At 47.8% G+C, this 24947-nt stretch overlaps 1 protein-coding gene across 3 annotated transcripts in view; it reads right to left on the bottom strand.

Annotated features, from left to right (window-relative positions):
- Scube2 (signal peptide, CUB domain and EGF like domain containing 2) overlaps window positions 1–24592 on the bottom strand; it is a 66346-nt gene extending 41754 nt beyond the window's left edge. For all 3 annotated transcript variants that reach the window (XM_052763290.1, XM_052763291.1, XM_052763292.1), the window contains exons 1-8: window positions 24442–24592; window positions 23155–23277; window positions 17739–17864; window positions 12661–12795; window positions 7324–7449; window positions 5164–5280; window positions 4968–5057; window positions 313–429 (exon numbers count right to left, since the gene is read on the bottom strand). In XM_052763290.1, the coding sequence (XP_052619250.1) occupies window positions 313–429; window positions 4968–5057; window positions 5164–5280; window positions 7324–7449; window positions 12661–12795; window positions 17739–17864; window positions 23155–23277; window positions 24442–24592 (985 nt within the window). The remainder of the gene's footprint in view (window positions 1–312; window positions 430–4967; window positions 5058–5163; window positions 5281–7323; window positions 7450–12660; window positions 12796–17738; window positions 17865–23154; window positions 23278–24441) is intronic.
- Between the last annotated feature and the right edge of the window lie 355 nt (window positions 24593–24947).

Genomic DNA, 24947 nt, shown 5'->3' with positions numbered 1-24947 from the left:
ATGAATGTTCCATGAACTGCCTTTTGCTAATAAGGCCACTTGTCTGAAATGGACTATCTGATGCTTGCAGAGGCTGACCTTCTCAACAGTTAGTGTAATTAAGTCATTTCTAATTAAGCTTACTCAATTATAACCGTCCACTAGGCCAGGGAAGAAGAGCTCCCATCAATATGAATCATAAGCAAATCTGGAAGCACTCAAATGGTATGGAAGGACAGAACTACCTCTAGCCCACACATCAGCAGTGCAGGGCTCCCTCCACCCAGGCCCCCAGCCCCACAGTCCCCCAGCTCCAGGACAAGTGAAGGCTACCTTTACATGTCTTCCCATCCAACTGGAGAGTGAATCCAACGGGGCAGCTGCAGTGGACACCTGTTGATGTGTCCTTACAGGTGCGATCACAGCCTCCATTGTTGACAGCGCATGTTTCTGAGGAGAGGTAGGAAGGACGGTTAGCTTCCTAAAGGAGAGCTGATACAGATAATACTGTGTGACAACCCTGAAAGCGGAGAGGGGTGCTCACGGTCACACCCCCAAGCCTCTGCCACCTGCAGGTGAGACAGAGAGATGGCCGCTGCGGTTTCTCCTGTTCTTCAAGAAGGGCTGCTCTGAAAACTGGTGACCAGAGGGATGACGATGCCTCCCAACCTGTAGAAACATTCTCTACCCACCACAGCTCCCTGGTGACCCACAGCCAACAGCCTGCTAAGTATGACCACTCAACCTGGCAGGCTAGATTGAGTGCAGAACAGGGCAAAAGAGGATGTTCCTTTCTTATTCCAGAAGCTTCTCTTTCATCTGTGTGATGGGCCTATCCCCCATCCTGACCATTCTCTAGCTACCCACTAATGACTTTGTCCTTGCAAATGCCAATGTACTCACAAGTCTGTCTCTGAAAAGGCCTGTCATAACTCCTGAAAATGAACTCCAGAAGTTCTTCATTTCTCATGGTCATTCTCAGTGACAGGCAAGTACTAGTCAACATTCAATGTTAGCACCCAGATGTCCAGAAACTTCCATAGCTACCTCATTTGAAAGCCTAGGGGAACGAGCTTAGTACTAATTAATTAAACGAGCTAGCTATACTCTCCAAACTTCCCTCCACGGAGATTAAGTGTTTAAACGTGAGAGAAGGCAAAAAAGATGTCAACTATTAGGAAGTGGCTTGTCAGTGGAGTAGGTAGTGAATCCCTCGGGTCTGCAGAGGGGCTACTGACAGGGGCAAAGCCATATGAACCCCAGAATCCAGGAAGGCCAGGAGTTAGAGATGGGAAGCTCTTCCAGAAGCAGAGATGAGAATGGAGTTAAAAAAAAAAAAAAGGACAGTTTGCCTGAGAAACAGTACCCCACACCCACCCCATCCCCCACATCTCACTCCCACCCCAAGCTCTTATTTCCAGAGAACCAGGTGATGACCAGGTCCCAGCTACAGTGCAGTTCACACTGCAGTTCACACTCTGAGAAGTCAGACCAGTGAGTGCACGAGGGATCACAGAGGAGGAAAGGCAAGCACAGCTGATGAGATGAAAGTCTGAGCCTGCAAAGATGGACTGTTAAACCCACACGCCCTGACTCAGCCAGGAATGCTGGGGGCTAAGCTTCTATCCCCAAGCAAGAGACTAAAGGATTCCTCAGATGCTCAACCAACTCGCCCAAATGGAAAGACATCAGATGTGAGGTCACACAAATATAAAGCCCATCAATCAATGTAAGATCCAATTGACTTTTTAGTTTTTCTCTATCAAATATGAAAAACTAGTCAAGGATTACCAAATATTTAGGATATTTAGGATTTTAGATATATACCAAATCGAACAACAACAACAAAAAAGAAACTTACAGAAAACCAAGATAACAGAGGCAGGAACTTGGAGAGATGGCTTAGTGGTTAAAAGTGCATCAGACTCTTGCAGAGGACCTGAGTTCAATTCCCAGTACCCACATTGAGTGGCTCACAACTGCCTGTAACCCCAACCCCTGGGGGAATGGATGCCTCTGGCCTCCAGCCTCTGCAGGCATCTGTACTCACATGCATATACACACAATTAAAAATAATAGCCATTTTAAAGAAGATAATATGGGGAAAAAGAGAGAATAAAATACAATTTTCAGGGGGGCAAGAGAAGCATTCATGAAATACGAGCAGGCCCCTATAACAATGACCAAAGTAAATGCTGGAAAAAAAACAAGAAAGTGGAAATTTAAAAAAAAAGAATCTTGCAGGAAGATTAGAAGGTGGAAAAGTGAGAAATCTAGAAAGTGAAACAAAAGATATAGAGAAGAGAGAAGAAAATTAGAGGATCCCGGGAGTTACTATGGTCAGCAGGCAAAGAACAAGGGACAAGAGGCAGCCAGAGCAGCTCAAAGACCTAGCAAGCACAGAGCGCACCAAAGCGGACATGGTCTGAAATCTCAGACCACCAAGGACAAAGAAAAGACCCTGAAAACGTCCGGAGTGAAGCTCTTACAGGTTTCACACACTGGATCAAGGGTAAGACGGAGAGAGCTGGGGATGTAACTCAGCTGAGTGAGGGTTTGTTCAGCATGCATGAAGCCCTGGGCTCCACCCCCAGCAATACATAGACTGTGGCACGTGTAATCCCAGCGCCTGGGGTGGAAGCGGAAGTTCAAGGTCATCCTTAGCTCTGGTGAGTTCGAGGCCAGTCTGGGCTACATGAGATTGGGGTGAGGGGGCATGAAAGGAGGATGGGACAGGACAAGATGAAAACAATGAGCACTGGTGTCAAAATTCTGACGACAGAATGTTCTTTCCAACTCTGAATTCTATAATGAGCCAAATTCTCCACGAAGGCTGAAGGGAGAATGCATATGAAGGCACTTTGAGGGACATGAGGTTTTTAGAAACCTTTATCTCATCCACAATATGAAGTGCCAAAACAGGAGATCAGCAAAGGGGGTTCCTAGGCCCCTGGGAAAGGCGCAGCTGACTGAGCTGCAGGCCAGGAGTCGGCTCCACAGCAGGCAGCAGCGGGAAGCCTCAGAAGAGACTGACGGCCAGAGAAGAGAATGGGGCTGAGACGTGCTTCTGCCTCTGAACACACTGGGAAGGGCTTTAGAAAGCCCTGCCAAAGACTCCCAAAGGAAAAGGAACCGGTGGGTGGTTCTTAGAAAACAGCCCTCCTACTTGCAACCAAAGAAAGCATAAAACAACAGTGCATTACAGGACTTGGGCAAATTGTGTGTAGATGATGCTCACAGTAAATACTTAATATTGACTTAAATTTCGATAAGCTATATTAAGGGCATGGGAGGGTGTGTGTGTGTGTGTGTGTGTGTGTGTGTGTGTGTGTGTGTGTGTGTGCCTGAGTTTGAATCCCTAGCACCCTTTATTTGGGAGGTGAGAAGAAGCAGGTAGCTCCGAGGAATTCAGTGGTCAGCCAGTCTAGTCAAATCTTGGTGAGCTCCTGGTTCAGCTAGAGAACCCTATCTCAAAACATAAAGCAGACTGTGCTAGAGGAAAATACCCAACATACAGCTCTGGCCTCCGTGCTTGTGTTCAAGGGTGAGTGTTGTGTATGCACACACATATGCACAAAGGAAGAAAGAAAAGAAAATTCAGCAGGAAGAGATCAGAACAGTCCCCTGCTTGGTAACCAATGGTTGGTCAATATCTTACCTGACTAGTAAACCCAGGAGCTATTAGATGGACAGTTTTAGTTAAGCCAAACCTAACTCTCCATTATAACGTGTCAAAAGATCTGTCTGGCCCCATCCCCACAGCTATTGCCTCTTCTCTCTCATCTCTAGCTTGACTGTTGGGGCTGAGGGCCAGCTGTCTCATGTCCCCCAGCCATGGGGCTGTGGGCCAGCTGTGCCATGTCCCCCAGCCAAGTGCCGCTCTTCTCCATTCAGCTCCGCTAGCACTAACATTGGCTGAGTCAGAGATGGAAGGCTGGTGGGCACAAAGACAGATAAATGGCCATGCTAAGCTGGAGGCCGCCCAGAACGCTCTGTCATTACAGCTAATCAGAAAGAGGAGAGTTAGCATTCCACGGCCACCCACTGCATCCCACAGACTGGATGGACTCTGGGCACTTCTGCACATTTATTATCTTTAAAAAAATCTATTATGTTTCTTTATGTATGTATGTGTGTAATGTGCATGTGCCACAGCACATGTGTGGAGGCCAGAGGACAACTTGTGGGAATCCATTCTCTCCTTCCGCCATGGAGGTCCCAGGATCAGACTCGGGTCATCAGGCTTGACAGCAAGCATCCGTTCCTACTGAGCCATGTTGAAGACCTCACATTATTATCTTAATTGAATTCCCCGATAACCCTAAAAGATTTTATTACATCCTATTTATTTTTATTTATTTATTTCTCAGGTGTGTGTGGGGTCTCACTATGTAGCCCTGACTACTGGAACTCATTATGTAGACCAGGATAGCCTCCATCTCACAAAAATTTGCCTGCCTCTGCCTCCCAAGTGCTGGGATTAAAGGTTATGTGCCACTATGCCTGCCTTACATTTATTACTACTATGTAAGCAAGGTGACCTTGAACTTCTTATCCTCCTGCCTCCACGTCCTGAGACCTAGGATTATAGTCATGGGACATCAAGCTCAGTTTATGCTGTGGTGAGGGTCAAACCCAGGACTTTGTACATGCTAGGTAAGCACTCTGACTGAACCCAGCCTTACATCCGTTTTAAAGAGAGACCTACAGACAGGGAGCGTCTCGGAGAGGCTTGCCACGTCTCACAGCTAGTTGGGCAGTGCTAGGACATCAACCTGATTATTCTAATGACTTGGCGCAGTCCCAGCGGTCCTGGACTATGACTAAGGGACAGTTTTGGGACAAGAAAAAAATATCCTGGCTTCAGAGAAGCTGCTCATCCCAGTCCAGTTGGCCTTGGGACACGTGGACTCTGAGCTCAGGCCTGCTGCAGTGAGCTGGAGAGGGAGGGGACAGTGACAGGCCGAGGGGCAGGGAGGGTGGCATACCCATGAGCAGCCGCCGCTTCACCCGTTTATCTCCGTCTGCCGCTGACGTGGCATTGCCCTCTGGCCCCTCCAGGATGGTGCCCTCTTGCTCTACAAGAGAAGCAAAGCCACAATTGTCAGGCTGAATGGTCCAGTTTGGGGTAGGGGTGGGCAGGCTGGGGCAAACCCTCCCCCGGAATGAGGGAAAATCACTCACCAAGGCAGCTCCTCCCATCAGCCTGCAACCTATATCGTGGATGGCAGCTACACTCGGGGCCCTCAGCTGTATCTTCACAGGAGTGCTGACACCCACCGTTTCCATGGTTACAAGTCACTGAGATCAAAATGAGTCAATACGTAAAGCACTGAGGTTTCCACAACCATGGCTGGGTTTGTTTCCAAAGAACTTTTCACTTTTAGAGACAGGGTCTCGCTAGGGAGCAGTAACTCCATGCGTAACTCACTCTGTAGCCCAGGCTGCCCTTGAACTCACAAATCCACTTGCTTCTACTTCCCAAGTGCTGAGATCAGAGGTGTGTACCACCGTGCTTCCCCTCAGAATTGATTTATGCTCTGCGGGTATCTGAGCACCTAGTGCACACCTGACACTCGACATAGAGACAGACCTTCCACTCCGACACTGTCCGCATCTGTGTATGCAATGGCACCGGGTCACAGGAGTACCAAAAGCAAGGCTTGAGCAAAGTGACACAGAGAGGGAGATGGGAGGCTGGGGTGGGGAAGCAATTCACTACCTAGGGGGAATTATGCCAAGTGATTGATTCTAGGCTCCTGCTTCCCTCTCTCTGGTGAAGTGTGCCTGTCACCCCTGCTGTACTCAGGGCTTCTGGGAAGTTCTCTAGCACTAATTCTGGGACAAACCGACAGTATTTAATTTGCTCATCTATGTAAGGGCAGCTGTCGTCAAAGTTCACCTGGCTTCATTACAAGGGAAGGTAATCACAGGAAATGGCAACTCTGCACACAGTGAATGCAACATCAACCAAGAATTAGGAAGACTGTGCATGAAAGCACTGAGGGCGGGCCAAAAAATCAACGTAGAAAAGCCAACTATAAAACTGTGTGATTGCACCAGGGAGGTGGCGCACACCTTTAATCCCAGCACTCGGGAAGCGGAGACAGGGGGATCTCTGTGAGTTCCAGGCCAGCTACACAGTGAAAACCTGTCAAAAAACAAGCACAGAAAAAAAAAAAAAAAAAAAAAGCTACCTATCAGGCAGCTGACTGAATTACCTCTGGCAAAGGAAATAGGAGAGAGGATACAGATTTTCACTATATGCCTCTGAGTGTTTAAATTTTTACATATGTAATTTTTCTAATTTAAAAGAACTAATTATATATTTGTGCTATAATCACACCTATGTAAGAACTGGGCATGCATATGAATGATAACTAAATAGGAATGTGGGAAAAAAAGTACAAACTTTGTTATGTGATTCTGGGTTATGTTCCCCCTCTTTTTTTTTTTTTTTTTTTTTTTTTTTTTTTTTTTTTTTTGGTTCGTTTGTTTTTCGAGACAAGATTTCTCTGTGTAGCTTTGCGCCTTTCCTGGAACTCGCTTTGGAGACCAGTCTGGCCTCGAACTCACAGAGATCCGCCTGCTTCTGCCTCCCAAGAGCTGGGATTAAAGGTGTGTGCCACCACCGCCTGGCTTCCCCCTCTTTTTTGTGGTCTTTTGAGATAGGGTCTCATGTAGCCTAGGATGCCATCCAACTCATTCTATAGCCAAGTATCCAAGAATGACTTTAAACTCCTGATCCTCCTGCCTCCACCTTCAAAGTGCTGGGATCAAAGGAACGGGGCTTTAAAAAAATTCTTCAAATGTTATGACAAACAGTATTTAAGCAGCGAAATCTTAAAGACGTTTAATTTAAAAAGAGAAAAAAAGAGCTGGGTGGTGGTGGCACATGCCTTTCATCCCAGCACTTGGGAGGCAGAGGCAGATGGATTTCTGTGAGTTCAAGGCCAGCCTAGTCTACAGAGTGAGCTCCAGGACAGCCAAGACTACACAAAGAAACCCTATCTCAAAAACGGGGGGAAAAGGAAGAAAGAAAGAAAGAAAGAAAGAAAGAAAGAAAGAAAGAAAGAAAGAAAGAAAGAAAGAAAGAAAGAAAGAAAGAAAGAAAGAAAAAAAAGAAAGAAAGAAAGAAGCTTTTGGTCTGGTGTGAGCCCAAAGGGCACAGGCACCACTTACTGAGTCTGGTGACCTGAGTTCAATCCCTAGAACCAGGTGGAAGGAAAGAATGACTCCTACAAGTTGCTCTTGTGTCCCTGAGTTGTGGCTATGCCTAATGGTTGTTCTTCTGACCTCAGGGTAGGCTGTTCCCACCTCAGCTGAGTGACAGTTCATACTTACAGATGCAGTCTCTCTGGTTCTTAGCCAGCTCAAAACCAGGCCTGCATTCACAGGCAATGCTGCCCCTCGGGGCCTCCTTGCAGAGGTGACTGCAGCCATGATCCTTGTTCATGCAGCTCAGGCCCTCTGTAAGACAACAGCACATAGCAGGTGACACTGGGAAGAGCCGCAAGGGAGGACAGTGGGGAAGGCCAGAGGCTTGCCCCCCTGGGTCGCTACTGCCCCCATATTTTATTGATTTTTATTTTTTGAGACAGAGTCTTGCTTTGTAGCCCAGGCCAGTCTTGAACTCCCTATGTAGTTCAGACTTACCTAAGACTCATTATGCTCCTGCCTCTACCTCCCAAGTACTGGGTTTGTAGGCCTGTGCCACCCCACATAGCCCCAGCCACACTGTTTTAAAGACCGTGTCTGGCTCGTGAGATGGCTCAGTGGGCAAAAGACACCACCAAGCCTGACCTATTGGGTTTTTTCCCTGAAACCTACACAGTAGGAGACCTTCACGCGTGTGCAATGGCCTGTGGGTATACCCAGGAGTGCACACACACACACACACACGCACACACGCACACACGCACACACAATAAACAAATAAAAAGAACATGTATTAAAATCAGGCTAGGACAATTAACAGAGACATGAAAGATTTCTTTTGTCACCTAAGAGATAGAATGCCTCAGTTTTCCTAAAGAAGAGAAGCTGAGGCTGGAGAGACGGCTCTGCTGTTAAGAGCACTGGCTGCTCGTCCAGAGGTCCTGGGTTCAATTCCCAGCTTCCACATGATGACCCATAGCCATCTCTAATGCCAGTTCCAGAGGATCCAGCATCATTTTCTGGCCTCTGTGGGCACCAGGCATGCACGTGGTCACTGACATACATGCAGGCAAACCACTCGTACACATAAAATAATCCTTTAAAAATAAAGAAAAGGAGCCCTCCCAATAAGCTGGCACCTTCATCCCAGAAAGCAGGATCCAAATTTTTATGTCTGTTATATATTTACATTCCTTCATCAGGAGTACACAGACAACTGCCTAGAGGCCTCTCTTAAGTGACCCTCAGTTTCTCTCTTGGCCCCTCCCTCCACATGCTCGGAGCATCATGCCTCTCACAGACAGCACCATACAACAACCAAGAGAATTAGCGGAGAGAGGGGAGGATTTCGTGCATGTGGGCTCCTTTAGCTGCTGCATAATGAAGTTAGCTGTTCTGTAAGAGTCCCTCAGACCCGATCTGTGCTAATGGTGGTGGGAAAGAGGATATATCACGGAGCTGCGATCCTTGGTGGTTTAACAAACATCTAAAGCAGCGGTTCTTTCTCAACCTTTCTAATGCTGTGACCTTTTAATACGGTTCCTTATGTTGTGGTGACCCCCCCACCATAGAATATTTTCATTGCTACTTCATAACTCTAATTTTGCTACTGTTGTGAATCATAACGTAAGTATTTTTGGAGGTAGAGATTTGTCAAGGGAGTTGGCGACCCATGGGTTGTGAATCGCTGATCTAAATGACGGTGCAACGGCAGAAGAAGCACGTGTGTGCGTTATCTGCGGCCTGCCTCATTAGGAAACCAGTTCGCTGAGACCTTGCTGCCTAGGTACCAAAGCCAAGCATATGCTCAAGATGTCTTCTCGGTCAGGACTGTATTAGCAAGGATGTGCACACATGTTGTTTCTTGGCATGTGTGTGGTACAACTCAGAAACATCCCTGAGAGAGGGGTTTTGGTTCTCAGTGCTTAGAGAGTCCACGAGACTTTCTAATTCTAGACTTAGGAGGACTGTTTTAAACTTGAGTTCTGAAAGGTTTTATTCAGCTTCACTAGGACTGAACACTATTCTGTATTCTGCCCCTAAAGCCATAGCCAATAGACTCCAGTGAAGTGAGTGAGTCTCCTCTCTATGCCTGTGTGTCTGGGGAAGAGCTGCTTCCAAAGACATTTCTATTTCAAAAGACAGGGCAGCAGTTAGGGCATCCTCTGCTCTCTTGGGTCTGTCCGAAGACCACCTTGGTTTTCGTCTGACAGTTCTGAACTGCATGCGCCCGCACACAATCTGCTGCATGCTGCTGGGATTCATTGGCCCTGCCAAGGGCTGCTGTCAAGTAGCACAGAAAGAGGTTTGCACTGGGCTGCTGCAAAGCTCTCTCCGCTCTGGCTGGTCCTTTATGAAGATGTCATTCACGCCCCAGTACTGAAATGGCACAGGAGGTAAGAGCTGCCCATGGAGGGAGTGGCCTTCCCTCCCCCAAAAGACCCAGCAAGTCTTGCGTTTGTCTTTGGGTCAGTGGAGCATTTGAAGTCATTGAGTCAGGGTGATACTTGCAGGTAATTGTTAACAGTGCTCAAAATACGGTGGTAGGAACCCATGGAAAGTCTATCCCCAAACAACTTCCCTTCACCTTCTGGATATTTTACTCTGTTTATGTGCCTAAGCCATTGGCAAAGTGACCTTTGCTGCCCCAGAGTAGTTCATTTATACAAGAAATATTTTTTCCTAAGAACGACCAGAAGCCATCAGGTTACACAGAAAAGCTGTCTCTGGTGTCCCCTTATAGCAAACTGGACCTGAAGTCACCAGGAGGGGAGAACTATGCAGGTGGCTTTTCAAGAGGTGACCCCCAAAGCATTTCCCAGCACCCCAACTCAAAACACGGCCATGGCTAGAGGAGGCAGATGGATCTGGTTCAAACCAGGAAGCCCAGCCAGGGCCCTAACTCTCTTAAGACCTGATCTGGTAGTCATGTGTAAAGCTAAGGATTCACCAAAAGGGAAGATGCTCAGAAACCCTGGCGATACCCCAAACTTTTGCTCCCTGGCCAGGCTTCCACTTTAGGATATTTCTGGAAACTTAGAATAAGGAGCCAGACTAGTCTGCAGAGTGAGATCTAGGACAGCCAGGGCAACACAGAGAAACCTTGTCTTGAAAAAAAAAACACAATAATAATAATAATAATAATTATAAAAATAAGGATATTATTTGAGAATGTGACAGAAAATATTACATAAAATGAGAAATATGCATAGTCTTCCTTATGGCCCCGATGTCTCTCAGCAGCTTGGCCAGGACATCAGTACACTGTCCAAATACGCTCAGAGCAGACAAGACAAAAGAGAAATGCTCATTTTGAGAGCCTGAGCACCCCTGAATAGGAACAAAGGCAGGCTGAGGGTGATGTTTCTCTCCAGCCTACCCTTCATTACATGGGTGAAAACACACGTTCTCTTTATCACAGCTTTGAGCTTTCTAAAGATTTTTAACAAAAATGCAGTAGCTTGAGTTTCCATCAAAACCAGTTCTCTTTATTGGAAAATAGTTCTCCTTATTGGAAAATACTTAGTAAATTATTATTTAAAAAAAAACAGTATCAATAGAAAATACTTGCCTGTGACGTTAACTTCTTTTACCCACTTTCCATGGTGAATTTTAGAGTCTGTTTGAATACAGTCTCCAAGAGGATACTGTATACATGAAGGAGGGAGTCCTAAGAGTTTTTAGAAGTCCTAAGATTTTTTAGTTGAAGAATGAAATCCTAGGGAGGAAGGGGGTTGCCATTGCAAACCGCTATAACCTGCTGGCTCACACTGGCAGGAATTTGCCCAGCAGTCAGGTTGACACAACAGAAAATCAGAGCGCTTCCAGACCACAAAGGCAATTCTTGGATTTGGGTTTTAGTTCCAGACATCTATGTTCATGTTAAGTACTCATCAGGGGATCCAAGAATGTCTGAATTGTGGAAGGGTTAGAATTCTAATACAGCTCGTAGAACGAACTGCCTTGGTGTTTACCTCTGCTCTGAGAAACCTGGTTCTCAAATCAGTCTAGGGGCTGGTAGGAGGGGAGAGGAGGCTGAGCCAGGGGTCTGGAACACAGTGTAAGCAGGAGACCAGGAGCCCTGCGAGCTGCTGTGGGTGGGCGGAGTCTATCCTGGGGGTGGAGGCAATGGCTTTTCCAGCAGCTGGTCATTGCCTCCCTCCCCAGCCACCAGATGGGAAAGTCAGAGCAACTTCCCTGGAAGCAGCTTTGAGCAACTGAAAGGCGAGGTGCTCTGAGATTCCCATCACTCTCTGCCTGACTCCTTAATTGAGTCCCATCTTGTTCTGACTTCCTGTGAAATGTCATTCAATGCCACCAGGATCCAGAGACCCCAGCAAGAAGAAAGAAGCCATTGCCACCCTTCAAGGGCCACGCCTAACATGAGAAGAAATCAGAACAGTGTCTCTGACTCTCTCCCCACATGAGCACTGAGAATGAGTAGACTAGAGTAACAACAGCCATCAAACTTCCCCCAACGCTTCTCTGACAAGCATTCTAGTCGGGTGTAACCTAATGCGCCATTCTTAGAAAATGGGGCAAAATCATCTTCCATGAAGAAACCTGTGAAAAGTCCACTGAAGCCATGATAAACAATAAATGTATGAGTTTGTAATTAAATAATGGAAAGAACTTTTAAAGAGACTTCACTCTTAAGATGTGGGAATCCTTAAGCATCATATGCTAAAATGAGTTGTCTAATATTTGGGCTCCTAAATCTAAAAACAGTCAGATGCAACAGCAGAGAAATGCAGCCACTAAGATGTGCCATTGGCTTAAGAAGAAGAAGCAGAGAATAAACAGATGACATTCAGTTAAAAATAACTGATTGGCCACTTGCTCTTAATGCTCTCCCTCCCAAGACTCCGTCAAAGTCATAGGAATTTAAAAACAGTACTAATAAAAGACATAAGCTCCAAGCAGCGAGGGGGGGGGGGGGCGTCAGAGAGTGGTAATAGCCGAATGGGTGAGAGGAAGGGAACATAGAGGGCCTCCAGTCCAGAGAGGGAGTCTCACCCCTCTTCCACCCCTCACACCCCCACAGAGCCCTAGACGTGTAGAATACAAGAAACTCAAAACTCAGGGAAGGGCCAGATGTGGCTTGAGGCTGCAAGAGGCTAGTCCCTGGGGAGGATACAGCTCCCACTCCTGCCCCCACTCCCAGCTCAGAGCAAGGGGCAGGCTTGCACTGGTACTGTGGTTTGCAGCATCCTTTTGAAAAACTTGGCAAATAATACACCTTATTTCTCCAGAACCATGTACTGATGTTTGAAATGCACTCTATTTAGAGATTAGGATCAGAGGGTGTGAAAGCTTGCAGGGACCTCAGAGCTCCCACAGACTGCCACGTTGCTAGGTGATGAAGATGAAGGTAACAGAGCTTGCCATGTCTCTCTAGCAGTGCATTCTGGACTTGTCCCCAGCCTCCAAAACTTCCTAGCACTCTGCTTCCCTGATTGTGTATGACTGGGAGTGGGGACTCTGAGAAGACCCTGCCTCCCACCCTCAGCCAGACTAAGGTACCTTCTGAGCGGTGAATGCAAGTGTGCTGATTGTCACTCAAAAAGAAACCTTCTTTGCAGCGACACTCATAGCTCCCCACGACATTGATGCAGGTGTGCTGGCAGCCACCATTGTTCTCCAGGCATTCGTCCACATCTGGAGGGAGAGATGGATCAAGGGTCACTTTCACGGCTGTTTTAAAAACCCCACCCAGCCAGGGGGCTCAGGGATTCCTGCGAAGAGACTCCCTCTTGTCCCTGTTTTGCAGAAACTCTCGGAAAGCTACAGCCAAAGGAGGCTATGGTTGATTCACCCAGCCCCGGGGGGTCCATGGGTCTGAGGCTCACCTAGACAAGCCCCCGAGACAACGAAAGCCATGGAACATCTTCACTTTCTAAAGCACAGTGCTAGATGGGCAAGATAATGCTTAGCTTCCTGAGAATGCCTTCAGGAGAGACAAAGACAATGTACAATGGGTCCTTAGATAAGAGGAAGGGTGGGACAGGAGAGAGCAGGTAGGTGGCATGTGATTGTGTGCTATCAGCATGGCCTTTATGGGAAGAGCTGATAAGGGATGGCCCTTAGGATTCCTTCAGTTATAAACCTGGAGAAAAGAGATTTCAGGCTGTAGTGCCAGAGCCCTCCCCTTGCACAGAGGCTGGGAAGCTCTGAGTATATTGGACAGCAGTGAGTCATTCCATTTGGCTGGAGCCTGGGAGACGTGGAGGGAAGTCACAGGAGATACATTCAGGAAGATAGATTAAGGTCACAGTGCTGCTGGGTCTTAAACATCAAGAAACTTCTGTTTTACTTGGGAGGCAGTTGGGAAGCACTGGAGTGGGTGACACAGTCAGGCCCCCTCACTGGGAAATCTAAGGCAGCAGTAGGGGTAGAGGGGGAAATGGAAAGCCTAGGGTCTGGCACACGTGTGTACCCAAGACCGCCCAAGCCGGTACTGTGGGAGGAAACAGAGCAGAGCAGCTCTGGGAAGCTGGAGAGGCAGACATAGAAAACTGCTGGGTAGACAAGATGCCCCCAGGAGGGTGTCACTTTCTCAATGCTCTCTAGAGGACAGGATGGAGGTTTCTAGAAAGACCGACACTGGTCTCAAAGACAGGGTTGCTCCCTTCCCCCAAGGTAGACAGAGACATCGCAACACGCTGAAGTGCGAGCGCCCAGCAGCATGAGGGAGCAGAGGGATAGTGGGCAGAGAACACTATGGGGTGGTGTGAACACAGCTTCGAATGGCACAAGGCATGTGGAGAATTCTGGACAGTGCCAGGGGCTGGGAAGATGCAGAGGAGTCATCAGGAGTCCCCAGAACCTGGGAAGGCCCTGTCAGAAAGGAAGTAAGGCTCCCTTGACCTATTACTGCAACTCACCCCTTAGGGAACCCTCCTTCCACTATGGCTGAGACCCTGGCACAGCTGCACTGAGCCACTGGACTGCCTCCTCAGTACTCTCTGTGGGTCCCCACTACGTGTGCACTCCTGGCAGACACAGATTTTTGTGATATAATATAATATAATATAGCATTCATTTGTAGAGACTGGACATAACGCCATGTCAATGGATCAGCAACAAACAACAGAGCTCAGATGACCAGAGCCAAGAAGACAACTTTCAAAAGTAACTCAGATATCACAAAGGCTCAAGAAAAAAAGCTGATTTAAAAACAAAAAAAAAAACCCTTCTCCAGCTTAATACGTCATGTGCCTATCACTGAGTCCTGGGTGTATCTGTAACCAGAAAACTCACATTTAAATGTCTGTTATCTGGTTTCAAGCTTCAGATCTCACAGGCACGGGTCCTCCTACACTACCGAGCAACGTTCTCCTAAACTGATGGGACTGCAGCCATCCCCTGAAGCCTAACAAACTTGCCCTGTCTATGCCAAAGGGTGAAGGAAGCACATTCCAGAACAGAAGCCCGTGCTGGGACACCTGGCCTAGGCATTCTGCAGCAAGGGCTCATGGTGAACTGGCGAGGCCTATCTCCCTGGCATGCCTGAAGGTAAACTCTCCTGAGCCACAACAGTCCCCCCCCCAAATTCCATGTGTCACTTACTACGTGTTCTCTCCAAACAATCAACAATGTGGTGTGCAGCTGGGTGACACTCTGAGATGGAATAAATACAGTGTGTGTTCAGATGACAAGTCCAGGTCCAGGAGCTAGTGGGCATCTTCAGACTGCCTTGTAGCAGCCCCCAGATGCCTGGCTACATCCTCCGGAGACATCAATGAAGCTGGACTCTGTGAGGCCCGGGCAGTGGTGCCTGTTAAACCTCTCAGAAGAACTGCTGCTACAAAGCCAAATAGCCATGACATAATTTGCCATACACAGAACTGAGTCAGGTGGGGGCTGCAGGGAAGAGTTGTCTTGTTTCCCGTGTCTTTGCTTCCCAGACTACGGCGCTGAGGGCCTCGGCGCTGGAGGTTGTGTCAGAGCTGAGAGGTGTTTGCGCTCTGCATGCTGCCTGGTATATTTGTAGCTAATGTGTTTAGGGGGCTGGCCACAGGGAAGGAGTCACCCCAGAAAACACAGGAACCTGCAACTCCAGACATATCTGGGCTTTGAGCTCTTTCTTGCCACAAAGCGTTTGGTCCCGACATGTGTGGGCCTAAAGAAGTCTCTCTGGGTGCTGGTCCTACTCCTCCAAGGGGACAGCATTTACTCGTGTCTTTCTTCCTCCTCCCTCTCTTCTTGCTTCTCCTTCTCTTCTTCTCATGTAGCCCAGGCTGGCCTCAGACTCACTATGTAGCTAAGGATAACCTTGAACTCCTGATCCTCCTGCCTCTGCCTCCAGAATCCTGAGATTACAGATGTGCACCACTCTATCTGTTTTATGGGGTGCTGGAAATTGAACCCAGGGATTTGTGCAGGCTAATTAAACATTCGACCAAAGGGCTGGAGAGATGGCTCAGAGGTTGAGAGCACTGGCTGCTCTTCCAGAGGACCATGGTTCAATTCCCAGCACCCACATGGCAGCTGTCTATAACTCCTGTTCTGACACCCTCACATAGACATACATACAGGCAAAATACCAATGCACAGAAAATTTTAAAAAGTAAAAAGGAAGTTCTCTAAACTGAGCTATAGCCCCAATCCTCTACTACCTTCCCTGAAGGAATCCTTAGCCTTTGCATACAGGCTCAGTGGACACCTGGGGTCTCTACAAAGTAGAGGCTTGTCAGAACCCATGAAGAGACCCCAGGTAGGTGACAAGGACATTCTGCTGAGCCATCTGTTATTGGCTAAGGCAAGACTCTAGGCCTGGAAATCTGTGGGCATGCTTGTGTTCAGAAAGCCCCACTCAGCTTTGGCTGACATTGTTAGGCCTTGGATTGTTCAGCCTGTTGCTCTCAAGGAGCTCCCATCCCACAGTGATGACCAGGTCAGCCATCAGATACCAACCCTCAAAAACCAAAAGGGAAATCTTCCTCCGAAGATGGAAAACAAACCAATAATAACAACAGAACCCTAGTGTGTATGTTATCCCACAAATTGAGTTGTCTTAATTTTAAACTCATTGTGACTTATTTCTGCTCTCAGGGCTCTCTCTCAATGTATTCTTTTGAGGTGCTGCCTGCTTAGGAGGAGTTTTTACTCCCCTAACCACCCACAATGTCTGACTGACAGCTGCAGGCTCGGAAGCCCACGTGGCCTATACACCCAAAGCCTGGCCTCTCTCATGGACACAGACAAGAAAGGCCCACACCAGGTAATACTGAAATCTCATATCAGGGCTGAATCCCAAATGGAACGTTCTCCTTCTCTCCCACACTCCAGAGCCCAACCTTTCAAACACAGTTCAGCCTGGACTTAGAAAGAGAGGAAGGGATGTCCGTGTGGGTGTCTGCATGTGTGTATGTGTGTGAGGTCAGAGCTCAATGTCAAGTGTCTTCCTCAGGTGCTCTCCATCTTCTATTTTTGAGTCAAGGTCCCTCACTGGACATGGAGATCATTAACTGGGCTGGGCCATCTGGTCAATGAGCTCCAGGGATCTGCCTGACTCTGCCTTCCCAGTGCCAGGATTGCAAGTATGCTCAGCTTTTATATGGATGCTGGGGATCTGAACTCAAGTCCTCAAACTCCCACAGCAGGAACTTTGCCAATTGTGCCAACTCCCTGGCACTTCTAGGGCTCTTTAAGCTAAACTCAAGACATTTGATCAGGTGGCCATTCCTACCACACCATAAAAGAAGATCTGAATATCTGTCCCCCAGAGACAGAGCCTGGGTCAAGTTGCACCTTAGTTGGCGTGCAGGTCAGTCCCAGAAAGGGTCATCAGCATAATGCCCTCCTGCAGAGCTGATAGTGTGAGCCTAGCAAAGCGAAACACCGCCTGGTGCGCTGCATCATCCCAGACACGCAACCTCAGCCCCACCCACTGGGACCTCTAGCTTCTGACCTAGTGCTCACATGCGGAACTGGTGGGAACACTCTGCACTCTTCACTTCAGGGGGAAGTGCCAGTGAGTTATTTCTGCTTTGTGCAAGTCATGGAGGATGCTCACAGAAAGCTTCTGTCTTTCAAGAAAGAAAAAAAAGCATGGGGATCTTCCTGGCTGTGACCCAAAACATATCTGAGACAAGAATAAAGACACAGTACTTAAAGTTGGGATAGTCAGGATTCTTTCAACGGAACACCTAAGGTGTAAACAGCAGGAAGTCAATGTCAGAAAATCAATAAACAGTGATGGCAATGTCCACCCATCTCCTTGGACTGAGGCAATTTACCTACCCAGTTTTCTGTCACATAGACTAATGTCTAAGGGACCAAAACCCACATTTCCCTGATCCTTTGATCCCTTTTTGTCTTTTTAAAATATGTATTCAGGGTCTCATGTAGCCCAGGCTGGCCTCAAGCTTGCTATGTAGTTAAGGATGATCTTGGATTATCGATCTCCCTGCCTCTATCTCCTGAGTACTAGGATCACAGACAGGCATCACCATGCCTGTTTTGCAGCACTGGAAATGGAACGCAGGGCTTTGTGCACGCTGGGCAAGCCTCTGCTGGCTGAAATGTATCCCAGGTAAGTTTTCAGAAAGAAAGGGGATAGGGAGAGGAAAACTGCCATGGTCAAATGATTTCCTTACCAAGACAGTTATGACCGTCGTGAGCCAATGTGAAGCCATCGAAACAGGTGCAGCGATAATTGCCTGGAATGTTTAAACAGTCGTGGACACAGCCCCCATTGAGCTCATTGTCACATTCATCCACGTCTGGAAAATAAAACAGAAGTGAGCCAGTGGTTGCTGTTTCCTTGGGAGACATATGTATGCCTTTACCTACTAGCCAGCATTTCACTTCTTAGAATCCACGCAAATAGAGAAATAAACAAGCACTAATCATTCATTGTTTACTGTTTGAAGTTACAAAATACTAGAAGCAACCCAAAAGTTCATATTAGGAGAGCAGTTTAATGGATGTGGTATGTGCTGGCTGACACACAACTAGAGTTATCATAAAAGGGGAAAGACAGGAGGTCACAAGCTTGAAGTCAGCATGGGCTGCAAGGCAAGTCTGAGGACAGCCTGGTTCATAGAGCAAGACTCTGTCTCAAGAACGCACAAAGCTCATGGTAGATCTGTACAAGAGGCTACTTATTCACTGACAAAAAGGAACGAAGTGTGGATACAGACTACGGCATGACACCGTTTCAAAAGCAGCAGTCTGAGAGAAATAATCCAAATACAAGGAGTTCATCCAGGAAGGGTACTGGAAATAGGTTGCTGGTTAGCTGCAGCTGAGACTGTGAGGTACAGGAAGTAGATTATTGGTTAGTTGTTGCTGGGGCGGGGCTGGGAATGAAGTGTGCACAGTGGATCTTCCTGAGAAAGTAAAATATTTGAAAATTCTGTATGTATGGCTACACAACTCAATTTATTACAAACCTTTGATTTGTATATAGAAAATTGGTGAAATTTATGGTATATACATGATGCATCTGAAAAGTTGTTAATAACAAGAAAATAGGCAACTGGGTGGTGGTGTCACATGCCTTTAATCCTGCTCTTGAGAGGCAGAGGCAGGCAGATCTCTGTAAGTTCAAGGCCAGCCTGGTCTACAGAGCAAGTTCCAGGTGTGAGGGGAGGGGTAGAAAGAGGAGTCATGGGACAGGGTGAGGGAGCAGGAAAGCACAGCATCTGTTTGAGGGCACCAATTTGGTACAGCTTTGACTCTTAGAAATACCGTGATGTTTCATTTATGTTCATAATATAAACAAATAACCAGGAGGTGCAGGGATCAGGAGGGATGTGAATAGATAAGTGAGATACACACAGAAACAAAGAAACAAATATGTTATGAATTAAAACATAACCAGGACACATCAGTAAAGTACTAACCTAGATAACTGAAAAGCAATCCCTGACTGGGTGTCATAAAAGCATCAACTGCTGTGTGTTGTACTCTAGTTAATAAATACTGTGGCTAGTGAAACTCACAAGGGCATGCGTCAGTAATCCTGCAAATATGTATCTGCTAGGGTTGAGCAAAGGTAAATACATCACAACGGTAAGAGCTGGATTTCTTTCTGTGGGAAGAAAAAGCCGCAAGCGAAGAAGGATAGAGTGACATGGTACTAATACAGAGTTCAAAATGCCAGTGCTACCCATAGTTCTTAATACATATGTAGAAGAATAAGAGCAAAGAATAGATAAGCCAGGTGAGGTGATGTATGCCTGTAATCCCAACACTGGCAGGCAGATAGGTGGATCTCTAGAAGTTTAAGGCCAGCCTGGTCTACACAGCAAGTTTCAGGACAACCAGGACTATATAATAGAGAGACTCTGTCTCAGAAAAACACAACAGTGAAACGAATAAACAGCACATATGCCTGGACTTCCTAGCTGGTGCACTGAGGAACCCCAGGAACAATGGTACCCCTGAGAATGCCATGTGCTCAGGTCCTGGGTTCTGTATACTCTTACCCTTTTCCATCAAAGGGACCAGAGCTCACTGTGGGAAGTGGCTGATCCCAGGGCAAGCAGAAAACATAAGGGAGGTGTGGAGGAGCTTCAATACAAAATATTAAGGAATTCAAAAAAAGGAAAAGGATGTTTAAAAAAATGGCACAGACAACAGTGAGCAGGAGCAGGAGCATCCAATGGCTGGAGCTGGAACAACATGAAAATAAATGTTATAAAGTCAATATGCAAAAGTATACATACAGTGAAATAGATGAAGGAATGGATAAGTGAGCAAGAAGGGCAGATCTTCCTTAAAGAACCCCAGTTTAGAGACACATAAGGGGGTCCAGGGCAAAGTTTCAAGGAGGTGCACACCACAGTGATAACTGCTACAGACAGGATCCACAGTCAGATGCTAACTAACATCAGTGAACAAAGACTTGAGGGGCAAGTAGGATATTGGCTCCCCCAAATATGCTTCCACTATAAATGGGGGAGGGAGTAGTAAATTTGCAGCAGGCACCATTTTTTTGTTTTGTTTTTTGAGACAGGGTTTCTCTGTGTAGCCCTGGCTGTCCTGGAACTCACTCTGTAGACCAGGTTAGTCTTGAACTCAGAAATCCACCTACTTTTGCCTCCTGCATGTTGTGATTAAAGGGATGCACCACCATGTCCAGCTCACCAGACACCATCTTAAACCAAGGGATCATGATTAGCATCACCCGAATGGGACATAGTGAGAACATATATCGATGATGTGGTTCACTGGAAAGGTAACTGTGGTATTTCTGGACAGCCTTACTGAAATGCCAGATCATATTATGAGAAGACAGACATTTCCTTCTGGCTTATCTTAAATTCAATGTATAGTCAAGGCAATCGTCCTGTCTCAGCCACCATGCCAAGCTCTATCAGTTCTTTGCCTCTAAATAAAAGGCAAATGAACATAACAGTGTTCATCAGAATGTCAGTGTTGGTACTAGAGAGATGACTTAGCAGTTAAGAGCACTTGCTGCTCTTGCAGAGGACCCAGGTTCAGTTCTCAGCACCCACATCAGGCAGCTCACAATCACTTGTCACTCCAGGGGATCAGACACCCCTTTCAAGTCTCCATGGGCTCTTGCATATGTGTGGTTCACCTACATATAAAATAAATAAATCTTTTTTTAAAGTATTGATGTCAGGGCTGGAGATATAGCTCAGTTGGAAGAGTGCTGGCCTAGCATGAATGAGACTCTGAGTTCAACCTCTAATATTACATAAGCTAGGGGTGGTGTCCAATGCCTGCAATCCCAGAGCTTAGGAGGTGGAAGCAGGATGGTCAGGAATTTGAGGCATCATCTCTTCAGCTACACAGAACGTTTGAGGCCAGCCTGAGCTACACGAGACCCTATCTCAAAAAAAGTTGATGTGCGAGACAAAGAAAGACTAAGAGCTGGGGAAACAAGAGACACAGATGCTGGCTCTGTGGGTCGGGACCTGGAATTGGATTCTGAGCAGAACCAGAGCATCAGGGGAATCTGATGAACTCCAAATTGTGTTTACAGTTTGTTTGTTTGTCTTAATGACATTGTGCCATTGTTAATTTCCTGGTTTGGGTGACTATACTCTGCTTTTGTAAGCTGATAGCATCGGGCTAAGCTGAGCGAAAAGCACCCATGAGCCTTGCATGGTTTGGCAACCTTTCTGGTCTAAAAGTATTTCTAAGTGAAAAGTTCTCTTAAAAAGGAAAAAAAAACAAATTTTAGAAAAGGAATAGAAAGATAGGGGCTGGTGAGGTGGCTCGGCAGTTAAAATGTGTGCTGCTCTTATAAAGGATGAGAGTTCAGTTTCCAGCACTGGGTTTAACAACTGCCTGTAACCCCAGCTCCAGAGGACCTGATGCCTCCAGCCTCCAAGAACACCTACCCTCACATAAACATACCTACATACAGACACATATAAGCACATGATTAAAAAATGTAAATAAGTAGGGGGCTGGAGAGATGGCTCAGTGGTTAAGAGCACTGGCTGCTCTCCCAGAGGTCCTGGGTTCAATTCCCAGCTCCCACATGGTGGCTTATACCTGTCTATAACCGTAGTCCTATAGGATCCAATATCTTCTTCTGGATAGACACACACATACATAAAATAAGATGCAGATAGATATACATGTAGTCAAAGCACACACACACACACACACACACACACACATATATATAAAATAAAATAAATCAATAAATCTTTTATAAATATAAATAAATAAATAGAAAAATACAGCTGGGTGTGATGGTACACACCTATAATCCCAGCACTTGGAAGGTGGAGTCAGGAGGATGAGCCTTGGTTGTATATCTGAGGACATGCTGGGCTACCTGAGACTATATCTCAAGAAAAAAAAATTCAAAATCAAAACAAGAACAGCAAAACCCAAGAATGAGTGTATATCACACACATCAGGTACCTCTGGATGTTATATAGTGTTTCAACACCAAGAACTGGACTTCTCAGAGGCCACAGGACGAGATAGGGTCATTTGAAACAACAAAACACGAATACTAAGTCATCAAATCCCACCCAAATAGACATGCATTAAGTTTTCTCCTGCCTGAAGAAGTTAATGTGGTCTTCCAAGTGCTTAGATAAGACTTTCTAACTCACTATGTAGATTTTGTTCCTGCAGCCGCTCAGATCAACTCCCACCAGGAGCTAAGTGCAAGTTGTAGAGTTTCAAACCTCTCAGTGAAAGAGGCCTCCAGTATGCTCATCAAGGTTGGGTCCAGGGGATGGAAGAAGCATCAGAACTGAACTCAAATATCTTTCATTAGTTTTACAGGGATGTCTTGTCCAACCAGAGGCAGCTGCAGACTGAGTGAGTATGAAAGGCCAGGGACAGAGAGGGGATGAGGGTGTGACTTTTGCCCACAGGCTAATCATGTGTTTATGGTCCCAAGTCCCTGTCTTCAGTGTTCCCATCCATAAAATGAGCAATGGAAATGGCCCAAAGCTCCCTGAAGAGCCCTGTCCCGGCTAACATTCTGCTTCCTCTTATGAGAGTAGTTTCCATCCAGTTGTGAGCTCAGGGTCAGACACTGAACTAATCCCTAGTGGGCAGAGTCCAGACTTCAGGACTTCAGGTCTGGAGCACTAAGAGCTAAAATCTCCCTCTGCACATATCTTTCCAGAGTGAATTTGCCATTGGAATAATGCAGTGCCTGGGTAGAATTCTAAAGTCTAGTAGGTCCCAATCAGTCAGCCCCAAACCACAGACAGGATGGATCCTCCAAAGACAGCAGAAGGCAGGACTCCAGTCTAGTCCCCGGGAAGCAGGATCCTCGAAGCTCTGAGAATCTGGCTCTCCTGGTAGGTAGAACCAAAAGACAGCAAAGCACTGCATTTCCTTTTCCAGAAGCTACACAAAAGGACCTTCTGGAGTCAGATAAAACTGAAATTAACTCTGGGGAGGAACTAATGTCCCAGCTCTTTGGGGATCTGAAAATCGTTTCCAAGAGCAGGTGCCAGTACTCTAGGTAGCAGTGCTCATTTAGCCAACATGAACTAGGAGAGCTAAGGAGGGGCAGCTTCCCTGCTGCCCCCTTACCCAGGTCCCCAAGTCACTTACCATCACACTGCCTGCCCTCCCCTTTGTAGCCAGGCTTGCAAGAGCACTTGTAGGAGGTGGGTGTGTTCTGACACAGCGCATCAGCATGGCAGTCATCTAGCCCTTGGACACACTCATCCACATCTGCAAATAACACAGCAAGCACCTGGTACGGTTTCCAAGTTGTGAGTGATCTTGGCTCTCTCGTGTTATCTCCCACCGGCCCACCCCGCTCTATTCCTCCAAAGCCCATACTGCTAGGACACCCCGGGATAAACCACACCACGTCCAGGCCCATTTCCAGACGCACTGTTCTAAGAGCAATCACCCAAGCATCCCTTACTGGCCTCCAAGATTCAGTTCAGATCTGCCTCCTCTTGGAAGTGACCCATGATCCTCTAAGGTCGTGTAGACATTCCCACCACATGCTCCCACATATTTAGCTCATTCCTAGCGCACCGTATGCAGAGTTGTCGCTGTCCACTCTCACCCGTCTCTCCACAGTGCCCTAACAACTGAGCCAGGTCCTTGATGCTAAGCCAGCACCGTGCCTGGCACATGAGTATATAGTAGACTGCCTGCTAGAGGAGAGGAGCAAGCAGCAGGGCTGCCTGGAAAGTTCCGGAAGACGGCCAAGAAAGCTGTCTCTCAGCTTTCTCAGAGTTTGGGATGTGGGGCTAAAAGTTTCCCTGGTCTCTGAGCAAACAGTATCCTGAGCGCTCAGACCACCATGCAATGCAGGAATGATGTCCCAGAGGCTCCAGCCCCAACCCTACCAGTTCTCTCAACCCACTAGAGCCAAAGCATTTCCGGGGTCGACACCACTCTGGGTTATGAAGATAAAAACGAAAGAGTTTTGGAAGAATTTTAAGTCCAATCAGAGCAGATTGCCCAGAGTCCTAATCTATGGCTGCTCCAAACTGGGAGGTTTAAGGACATTCCTGGTCTTGGCGCAGTAGCTGTTCCGTGCTCACAGAACTGTAGCTCATCCTGGAGTTGGCAGGACTTAATTAGCCGCAAAGGAGAAAAGGGGGGCAAACTGCCACGAACCCGACCCTCAGTTTCCCTATCTACACAAGGGGGAGCTGGACCCCAGATTCAGCCAGCGACAATCTGGCCAGCAGGCACTCTCGGGAGACCCCGAAAACGACAGGTACGGGAGAAGTCAACAGCCCGGAGCAGGAGCCTCTGGCTTCCTCGACGGTGGGGACGACCGGTGAGGGCTCCCGCGGGCGGGGGACCACGCAAGGGGACCCGGGAGACCCTGCCCTGCGACCTGCCAGGTGCGCCCCGCGGCTGCACACTCACCCTCCAGCGGCCGGTTGGCGCGGCCCCGGCCGGAAGGGACGGCGGTGGCCAGCAGCGGCGGCGGCAGTAGCGGCAGCAGCAGCAGCAGCAGCAGCAGCAGCAGCAGCAGCGCTCGGGGCGCCCCAGGCCGACCGCGGCCCGCGACCCCCATGGCAGCCGCAGCGCGCGGAGCGGCGGCGAGCCGGCGGCGGCGGCGGCGGCACCGGGAGGCGTGTGCGGGCTCCCCGCCTCCGCGCCCGCCGACACCCCCAGCCCCGCCCGCCCCCGAGCCCCGGCCTCATTTTCACACGGTCCTCGGTGCCGCCCCGCCCGCCTGGCCCCTCCCCGGCCCGGGGCGGAGGGGGCGCGACCGCCGGGGCCCGAGCTGCTGTCGGCAGCGCCCCGCGCTCCCTGAGCCTCCGCTCCTCTGTGTGGAGCGCCCTCCAACTTGACCGGGTCCTTCCAGCCTGAAATAGTCACGGGACACCCAGGGAGTGTCCCCGCTGAGTCCCCACACGGTGGGACAG

The sequence above is a fragment of the Peromyscus californicus genome, unplaced genomic scaffold (assembly GCF_007827085.1).
Source record: "Peromyscus californicus insignis strain IS unplaced genomic scaffold, ASM782708v3 Scaffold_4__1_contigs__length_199733344, whole genome shotgun sequence".
In the NCBI taxonomy this organism is placed as follows: Eukaryota; Metazoa; Chordata; class Mammalia; order Rodentia; family Cricetidae; genus Peromyscus; species Peromyscus californicus.
The sequence above is the reverse complement of the archived record's forward strand: the minus strand, read 5'-3'. Positions and strand labels throughout refer to the sequence as shown.